This window comes from Canis lupus, chromosome 22, assembly GCF_003254725.2.
Source record: "Canis lupus dingo isolate Sandy chromosome 22, ASM325472v2, whole genome shotgun sequence".
In the NCBI taxonomy this organism is placed as follows: Eukaryota; Metazoa; Chordata; class Mammalia; order Carnivora; family Canidae; genus Canis; species Canis lupus.
In genome coordinates this window covers 61448983-61459346 of record NC_064264.1, presented here as the reverse complement: position 1 = coordinate 61459346, position 10364 = coordinate 61448983, and the positions used below count along the sequence as shown (strand labels likewise).

The 10364-nt window shown below is 39.2% G+C and overlaps 1 protein-coding gene across 6 annotated transcripts in view; it reads right to left on the bottom strand.

Moving 5' to 3' along the window:
• Positions 1 to 5958: 5958 nt before the first annotated feature.
• The window catches only part of CDC16 (cell division cycle 16), a 29407-nt gene continuing 25001 nt past the window's right edge, over positions 5959 to 10364 (bottom strand). For 5 of the 6 annotated variants that reach the window (XM_025441016.3, XM_025441013.3, XM_025441015.3 and 2 more), the window contains 3 exons: positions 10120 to 10255; positions 8528 to 8618; positions 5959 to 6439 (listed from right to left, as the gene is read on the bottom strand). In XM_025441016.3, the coding sequence (XP_025296801.1) occupies positions 6180 to 6439; positions 8528 to 8618; positions 10120 to 10255 (487 nt within the window). In that variant the 3' untranslated portion in view covers positions 5959 to 6179. The remainder of the gene's footprint in view (positions 6440 to 8527; positions 8619 to 10119; positions 10256 to 10364) is intronic. The other variant, XM_049099209.1, reaches the window with a different exon arrangement.

Here is a 10364-nt window from a genome sequence, read left to right as displayed (position 1 = left end):
AGCTAAAGACAGAAGGCATAAAAATAGGCACATGTGATACTGACAGAGGAGACAGAGAAAAGCCATTGAATAGAAAAATGAAAACTCAAACCTCACTATTTGAGTCTAAAAAACAGTAGGGAACTCAGGATCCAAATGCATTACTACATTAAGCTGACAGTCACTGTGGAGAGAGCTGAAACAGAACAGTCCAGATGCTGGGCCCTGGAAGCATGAGAGGTGCATTCAGATTCCTCAAATGTAGAGAGCCTTACAAAGACCTCCTGGAGTTAGCACTCAGTAACCTCAAGGGATGACGGCCTTTTTGTTTTGTTTTGTTTTGTTTTGTTTTGTTTTGTTTTGCCTCACCTTAAGGTAGATATATATGGAATACTTTTGGTGAAGATAAAGTTTTGGTGTTTAAGACAGCATTTCAGATGTCAGGAAAATTTTTTTTTTCTTAAGTGGGCTCAATTCCCAGTATATGGGGCTTGAACTCATGACCCTGAGATCAAGACCTGAGCTGAGATCAAGAGTTGGAGGCATAACCAACCAACTAAGCCACCCTGACACCCCAGAAAATTCATTTCTGTACAACACATTAATCATACTCTGAATAAATGTCTCAGGAACCGTCAAAAAGTAGGATACTGTACCTTCCAGTATCAGGATGAGGACCTGCGAGGATTTCAACAAATGAAGCATATAATCCTCCTCTTTATTAGATGACATAAAGCTCTGAATAAGAAATACTGTCAACCAAAAATTTCTTATCTGGCAAAAATATTCTTCAAGAAGGAAGGAGAAATTTAAGACATCCCCCATAAATAGAAGTTAAGGGAGTTTGTCACTGAAGGGTCCAAGTGCCCTTCAAAAAATACCAAAGGGAGCTGTTCAGCCTGAAATGAAAGAATGCTAAACACTAATATGGAATCCTATCAATAAATAAAGAACAATGGTAATGATAACTATATAGGCAAATATAAAAGCCAGTATTAGTGTACTCTTGGCTTGTAACGCTTTTTTTTTCCTTGTATAATTTAAAAGGCAAATGATTAAAACAATAATTATAAATCAATAGGAACAATGAATAAAAACAATGAATGTAACAATAGCAATATTAAGATGGGGGAAGGAGGGATCCCTGGGTGGCTCAGCGGTTTAGCGCCTGCCTACCGCCCAGGGCGTGATCCTGGAGTCCAGGGATCGAGGCCCACATCAGGCTCCCAACATGGAGCCTGCTTCTCCCTCTGCCTGTGTCTCTGCCTCTCTCTCTCTCTGGGTCTCTCATAAATAAATAAATAAATCTTAAAAAAAAAAAAAAAAGATGGGGGAAGGGAGGCGCATAGCAGCAGTGTGTGTATGCTATCAATGCTAAATTGGGATTACTCAAACACAAATTCTTAGAAACCTACAAACTACCAAAACTGACTCAAAAAGAAACAGCTATAACAAGTAAGGAGACTGAATCAATAACCAAAAATCTCCCAACACAGAAAAGCTCAGGACCAGGTGGCTTCACTGGTGAATTCCACCAAATATTTAGAGGATTAATTTCAATTCTTCTCAAAAAACTGAAGAGAATACTACTTAATTAACTTTATGAGGCCAGTAATACTCCAATACCAGAGCCAAAAGCACTACAAGAGACCTACAGACCAACAGATATCTCTTATGAATATATACATAAACTTAACAAAAAACAAACTGTATTCAGCATTACATTTAACGGATCATACAATATGATCAAACAAGATTTATCCCAGGATCACCAGGGTGGTTCAACATATGAAGACCAATCAGTATAATAGAGGACATTAGCAGAATGAAAGAAAAAGCCTACAAGACATATAAATGAACCAGAGATGGCCCCTGCATACTGACCACTATGTTGTTTACTTCTTCACAGCAGGTGGAGATGGTTAGCTCAAGCCCAACATGCCAAATCCAATTTTTCACATGCAATTGTTTTATTTTTTACATTTTTTAATTTAAATTCAATAATTCAATTTGCCAACACATAACACCCAGTGCTCATCCCATCAAGTGTACATGCAATTGTTTTATTTTTTTTTTATGCAATTGTTTTAAATGTAGCTTAAACAAGCATATCGTTAGCCATCTAAAGCCTGTTTTGCATACCAGGCAAATCTACACCCAGCATCTGCTAGCTATAAATAAAGACAAACCTCAGGACTAGAAAGACCACACTACCACTGCACTTCAGACTTCTCTAACCCTGAGACTCACTGTTATACCGCCACCACACTGCCCCCAAAGAGCTGTCAAATATAGTTGCCAAACAAAATGTGCTACTGGTCATGTTTTTCCCTCAACAGACCCCAAATCCTAGAACTCATTACGCCTCATTATCATAACTGATCCAACAAAAAAAAGCATTTGACAAAATCTGCAACCTTCTAATAAACAACAACAACAAACCATTTAACAGGCTAGGAATAGAAGGGAACTTCTCCAACACTGTTAAGGGTGTCAGTGAGAACCTGAGATTAGCATCACCCTCAATGGTGAGACTGAAGCCTTCCTCCTAAGATCAGGAACAAGACAAGGAAGCCTGCTTCTGTCACTTCTATTTAACACAACACTGGAATTCTGGCCAGAGCAGTTATGCAAGGAGAAGAAATAAAGGAATCCATATTTGAAAAAAAAGTAAATCTCAAAAAAAAAAAAAAAAAAAAAATGGTGCTGGGAAAACAATATCTACACTCCAAAGAGTAAAAGTGAATGCAACTTACAACATTTACACAAATTAATTCAAAATGGATCAAAGACCTATGTTTAAGGGCTAAAATTATGGAAATCTTAAAGGGATCCCTGAGTGGCTCAGTGATTTACCACCTGCCTTTGGCCCAGGGCGTGATCCTGGAGTCCAGGGATCGAGTCCCACATCAGGCTCCCTGCAAGGAGCCTGCTTCTCCCTCTGCCTGTGTCTCTGCCTCTCTCTCTGTCTCTCATGAATTCATGAATAAGTAAATAAAATCTTAAAAAAAAAAAAAAAAAAAGAGGGGATCCCTGGGTGGCGCAGCAGTTTAGCACCTGTCTTTGGCCCAGGGCGTGATCCTGGAGACCCGGGATCGAATCCCACGTCGGGCTCCTGGTGCATGGAGCCTGCTTCTCCCTCTGCCTGTGTCTCTGCCTCTCTCTCTCTCTCTCTCTCTGTGTGACTATCATAAATAAATAAAAATTAAAAGAAAAAAAAGAAAAATTAAAAAAAAAAGGAAATCTTAGAGGAAAACAGTGAAAATCTGTGTAACTTTGGATTTGGCAACACTTTTGTAAATATAATACCAAAAGCATAGTAAACAAACAAACTTCATAAAATTAAAAATTTGTGCATCAAAGGACACTATCAAGAGAATGAGAAGAATGCAAATAATAGAAGATATGTGCAAATCCACATATCTGAGAGTATCAATTTTTTTTAAAAGATTTATTTATTTATTCGTGAGACTCACAGAGGCTGAGACAGGCAGAGGGAGAAGCAGGGAGCCTGATGTGGGGCTTTATCCCAGGCCCTGGGATCACGCCCTGAGCCAAAGGCAAACGTTCAATCACCGAGCCACCCAGGCATCCCTGAGAATATCCAGAATTGGTAAAGGACTCCAACAGCTCAACAACAAAAAGATAAACAGCCCAATTTAAAAGTGGTCACAAGATATGAACACATTTCTCCAAAGAGAACATACAAATGGCAAATGTACAGGGTAAGATGTTCAACATCACTAGTTATCAGGGAAATAGGAATCAAACCAAAAGAGCTACTACTTCCAACCCACTAGAATGATTATAATAACAAAGGAGTAAAGAGCCCTGGTAAGGATGCAGAGAAAGTGGATCATCATGCACTAGTGGTGCGAATGTAAAACGGGCAGTCACTGTAGGAAGTCTGTCAGTTCCTCAAAAATTACGTACAACTTTGCGCAGGAGCCAACAATACCACTCCTAGGCATATACCAAAGGAACTGAAAATAGGGACTCAGGTATTTATCCACTCCCGTTTTCAGCAATGTTATTCTCAATAGCCAAAATGTGGAAACAACCCAAATGTCCATCCAGAGATGAATGCGGTATACGTGATTGATGTTGTGGAATATTACTCAGCCATAAAAAGGAATAAAATTCTGGTAAAAGCTACAACAGGAATGAACCTTAAAAATATGCTACATAGGGGCCCCTGGGTGGTTCAATCAGTTAAGTGTCTGCCTTCGGCTCTCATCATGATCTCAGGGTCCTGGGATGAGCCCCATGTCAGGCTCCCTGCTCAGTGGAGAGTCTGCTTCTCCCTCTCCTTCTGCCCCTCCACCGTGCTTGTGCTGTCTCTAATCACACTCTATCTCGAATAAAGAAATAAAATCTAAAAAAAAAAAAAAACAAATGCTAGGTAAGGTCGATACAAAAGGACAGATATTGTCTGATTCCACTTACATGAAATGGTCTAGATAAGCAAATTGAGACATAATGTAGATTAGAGGTTATCTGGGACCAGCACAAGGGATGAGTATGGAGTTAATGCTTACCAGGTACAAAATTTGCGATGATGAAAAAAACCTGGAAATAAATGTCACTGAATTGTACACATAAAAATGGTTAAGACAGTGCAGCCCCGGTGGCGCAGCGGTTTGCACTGCCTTCGGCCCGGGGTGTGATCCTGGAGACCCAGGATCGAGTCCCGCGTCAGGCTCCCTGCATGGAGCCTGCTTCTCCCTCTGCCTGTATCTCTGCCTCTCATGAATAAATAAATAAAATCTTTAAAAAAATGGTTAAGATGGCTATCATTGTCCATCTATAAACACATACATGCTTTATTTCTTAGAGGAGTTTAGGATTACAAAAGGCACAATTCCCAAGTACTCCCCACCCACACCTGTATCCACACCTTGCACTGGTGTATTTGTATCATTAGTGATGCATTATTATTAACTGAAGTCCATAGTTCATGTTATGTATATTTTACCAGAAGAAAAACAAAAAAAGAAAAATGGATGGGGGTATATCACAAGGAGATAGGAGCCAACCTGAAGGAGTTCCCAATGGTCAATGCTGAAACAACTGAAGCCCTAAAATAATATTGTATAGGATCATAACCTAAAATGTAAAAATATATATACATGAGTCCACACAGATGGTTGAATAAATAGGAGACACAAATTTGCATTACACAAGAATTCCAAAATAATATGTATAAATATCTCCCCTCCAGAGGGTGGAGCTTAAACCTCTTGGTCCTAAAAACAAAAACTACTTCATAATTTGCTTCTAAAGCATGCATTACAGACAGGGAAAAACTGTAACTTTACAGTGGAAAAACCAATGGTTGACACCACGGCAACCAAGTAATCAATATTAACAACATTTGTGATAAGTCATGTTGATATTGTGACCCCCTGACATGTGATAAGAAAGGTACCTTGTCCACATTTGTGGTACTTTTTTCCCAAAACCAAGAACCCTAGTCCAATATGACAAATACATCAAACAAACTCAAATCAAGAGACATTCTACAAAATAACTGACCAGTCCTCTGCAATCCATCTAGGTCATGAAAGACCAGAGAAGCCTGGGATACGGTCACAGCTGAGAGGACATTAATGGACAAAAAGTGAAATCCAAGTTAAGCCTGGAGTGGCATTACTTGTGGAGTACAGGCATGCATTTGGTTTTTTGTTTTTAAAGATTTTATTTATTCATGAGAGACACAGAGAGAGAGGCGGAGGGAGAAGCAGGCTCCACGCAGGGAGCCAATGCAGGACCCTAGGAACCTGGGATCAAGCCCTGAGCCAAAGGCAGGCGCCAAACCACTGAGCCACCCAGGGATCCCCAACATGCATTTCTTTTTTATGACAAGATTCTTCGGTCACATAAGACGTGAACAGGGAGAAACCTTTTGTAGCTTTTTCAAAAACCTAAAATCAGTCCAAAAGAAACACTGTTTGAAAAAGGAAAAAAAAAGACATAATACACAATTTACCTCTTTATTCCTCTACACAAAACTGCTTTGTGGGACGAGAAAATATCTGCTCCAAAGGTGTATGGTCCAGCCTCTTGGCAGGTCTCCACTCTTCAGTGGAGAAGTGCTGTCTGCATTTGTGTTAACAAGTGGGGATTTCTGAAGATGGGACAAGGATATGAGGAAACCGTGACCTCCCCCAGGACAAAATGGAGCTGAGACCTGTCTGCAGTCATGTGCTGTGGTCTGACATTGAGGTCTCCAGCATCATGTCACTTTCATTCATTTCAATTTCGAAGGTTTCTTCCAAAGAAGGTCTGGGATCTGGGGTTTTCCGTGAGGTTTCCAGGGGCACAAGCCCTGTCTCTTCTGCAGTCTGTTTTTCTACTTCAAATTCCCTGAAATCCCACGGAGGTGAAATAATGTTTTTTAGTGTCTTCATTGTATGCACATCAAAGTCATAACATTTTAATTTGTCTTTAATGTCTGCTCCTAAAAAGAAACACCACAAGGAAAATAAAGTAAGACACTCCGTCATTTATCCATCATTTCCATGTTTACACAGCACTCCCTCCACCACTTAGTAAAACTGTACTTTTAAGAGCACAGCTCAGGGCAGCCCAGGTGGCTCAGCGGTTTGGTGCCTGCCTTCAGCCCAGGACCTGATCCTGGAGACCCGGGATCGAGTTCCACATCGGGCTCCCTGCATGGAGCCTGCTTCTCCCTCTGCCTGTGTCTCTCTCTGTCTCTCATGAATAAATAAAATTTAAAAATAAATAAATAATAAATAAATAATTGGCGTATATTCTTTTTGTCAAAATGTAGGAGATTCACCTATGTTACAACATGACTTAATGGTCTTTTTAAGTGTGTAGTACTCTACTGGGTAAGCTTGCTAGCATTCCTTTCTCCTCTGCTACATACGTGTAGACATTCAGTTATTTCCAGTTAGGTGTGATTACGAACATAGATGCTGGAAACAATCCTGTGTGTGAGCATTGGCTTCCTGAGGCCCCTATACCACTGGGCACACACCTGGGAGAATTACTACATCCTAAGAGCAGCGTGGCAGGTTGCCACCCTAACACCCCAATGAACCACACCTCCTAGCCCCACCCGTGATGACATTGCCCTCAATCATGTGACCCACACTGAACAAAATATGATGGAAGTGATTTTGTGACACTTCCAGCTTTCAAAAGGTCTTGAGGCTTTCATTCTTGTCCTTAGAACCCTGAGGTCTCCACGCTATGAAGAAGCCCGAGATAGAAGACCTGTACGAGGCCTAGCTCTCAGTGTCAGCTGAGGTCCCCATCTATGCATGAGGCCATCTTAGACTGTCAGCCCATCAGGTGCCCGCTGACCACAGCTGCATTGAATGAGACCAGCAAATGAACCACCAATCAACCTAGAGAGCTGTGAGAACTAATACATCCTTGTCGGTTGGAGTGATTCATCAGGCAGCAACACATAATGGATTTAATTGGTCTATTTAACTTTAGCAGACATGTTAAACAGTGTTCCAAAGTAGCTCTACCTGCATGTAGTCCACCGACAACCAATAATACACAAGAGTACCAGCTGCTCCGTATCACTACCAACATTAGTCATTATTAGTATTTTCTATCTATAGCCAGTTTGGCAGGTATGCAGTGACATCTCAGAATGGTTTTATAATTTCATTTCCGTGATTATGTAACGATACTGAGCATATTTATTTGCTTCAGTGGATATCCTCTTTGGTGAAGCTCCTGTTCAAATATTTTGCTCATTTTGGATCTTTTTTCTTTCCCTTTCAAATTTTTATTCAAATTCTAGTTAATATGTAGTATAATATAAACCCATTTCTTATTTAACTTTTTCTTATTGCTCTATAGGATTTTTTGTATTCTAAACACAAGTTCTTTGACAGTCTACAAATTATAACTTCTCCCAGTCTATGACCTGCCTTTTTAATGAACAGAAGTTCATTTTATTGAAGCCTAATTAAATTAACATTTTTTCTCATGGTTTTACATTGTCTTAAGGTTTAACCTCACCATACCCTTGTTACCTTACAAAATTTGTAACCAAATGAGTGCCCAAGTGCAGCATTCTATCCAGATTTATCTTAAGACTTGCTTATTACCAAAAAATTATTTAAATTACATTGTACTATAATGTGAATGTAAGCCAACTTAATATTCCACTGAAGTTTAAAAGTTAATATGCTATAGGCCCCATTTTACAAAGTATTAAGGCCAGAGCCTTTTCATATATTAGAAATTATTTGAAAATAAAAGTCTCCAAGATTTTTTCTATCAATTATATTCTCCTATATCACAACAGCACTCTACATGTACTCTGTAATAGTATTTTGCATATACCGAGTATTCAATTTTAAACTGTACAAATACTTAATGAGTCATTAATTCCTACAGCATTATTCCAACAATATAAATGGAGTTTATTGATATTAATATAGTTAAATAGTTAGAAAGATAAACTGAGAACCTTACATGAGATTTGAGAAAACTAAACAGAGATATACAACAATCTAAGAATAGAATAAAATGTCAATTAGAATAATTATAATCTTACCAATGTAAGCTTCAGAATCACCAATGTACATCTCAATGCAATGACCAAGCATTGTAACAGAAAATGTATCATCTCGTCTAAGACCAAGGGCCTGCCAGAAAAGATGCAGCATTGTTATTACAAGAAAATGTATCTCCTTCTCTTTCATTTAAAAATATTCCTGCAGGACTCAACTCAAAACACTCCAAGGAATTAGGGGGAGTAGGGGAGGAGGGCTACAAGAGTAGCCACAAGTTGATAGTCTTTTGAAATTGGATGATGGCCATGTGGAGGGTCTTTACACCATTCTCTTTTATGTTTGAAATCACACTCCTCCAAAAAAGATTTTCAAAATCATATCTCAATATAGAGCCTTCTAAACCTTCTGGATTAATTATATCACAGAACAGAGGTGAATTATACAATCTTCAAACGTACACATTTGAAAGATCACACAAACCAGAAAAGCTGCTAGTCCACACTTCTTACTAGCTCAGTATTCTCATTATCATAGTGGCACTTTCAGGACTTGATCTCACCTGAAAATCTTTAACCAACCCTACGTGTTTTCTCATATTTTTATCTTTCTTTTCAAATACCATTATTTCATTGATTCTAAGACGCACTCCTGCCCGCCCCCCCCCCCCCAATTCTAACATTTCTGAACTTCGATGCCTTAAATATCTGGTGGTTTCTTACTACTGCTGTCAGCTGGCCACAGCCATGATGATGGTGGCCTGTTTGGGTAGCCTAGATGTGGCAACCATGAAGATATAGACTAGACCACAAACCATATGAACACTCAAAAATACAGGAATTGCCATTCTTGTCTAAAAACCTGTTGTTGACATTTTCTGGCAGAATAAGCTTTGCAGAGCCAATGTCTTTGTTTGGGAGAAACACAAGTAAAGAACAGGGTGTGAATACTGGCACCAGGAAAGCAGAGACATTGACCACCTGGTGCAAAAGTGATTTAAAAGAACCAAATTCTGAATGTGAAGAATAGAGTGCTATAAGTATCTGTTTCACATATATTTTCTTTTTTATGTAGATACTAGAGTGATTCCTGATGAAAATCTATGTCCTCATTTGTTCAAAAAGAGCACTTTTTCTAAGTACCTAAAAACTGAGAGATTAGAATTATGTAAAGTTGAAAGGTTTATTTGTGTGTGTCTGTCTGAATGTGTGTGTGGTGGGGGGGGAGCAACTTGCTTATTAATGGTGTCTTACATTTGGTGAGATACAGCATGTGAATTTAGGAGAAATTCTTTCCTTGTGATGAACACAGACTGTTTCGTTCACTGAACAAAGTAACTAAGGGAATTAATTCTAAATCCTAAATTTCTTTTCTCCTGCTTAGACAGGGCAACATATAGCACAGACACATGTCTGTCTCACTGCACACTTAGGACAAGTCTCACATTTATCTGCAGTTGGATGAGTACTGCACAACACACACATGCTTTTCTCTGAAAGGAAAGAAGAAAGCACAAGGTCGTCTGAAGAACTTTAAGATGGCAAAATAAACACTGCCTAGAAAAACGAACAAACACTCCCAATATTGCCTAGAAAAGATCTTTTAAAAAAAGGCAGTAAATGTTAAGTAGACATACTGTGTGGAAATAGTCAACAGCATTTTCAAAATTGCCCATCAGACTATGGATATACCCAATGGCAGAATAGGTGGACGCATTCTGGGGAATTAACACCAGTGCCTGACGGTGATAATCCAAGGCCTCAGCGTACTTTCTGTAAGAGAAGATGAAAGACTGAGTTGGGAGCAGGGAGATCGGGAAGGAAGAAAAAACAATTAGTAGGTACAGTGAAAGCATTCAGTTGTTAGGTCATCCATGTAAGA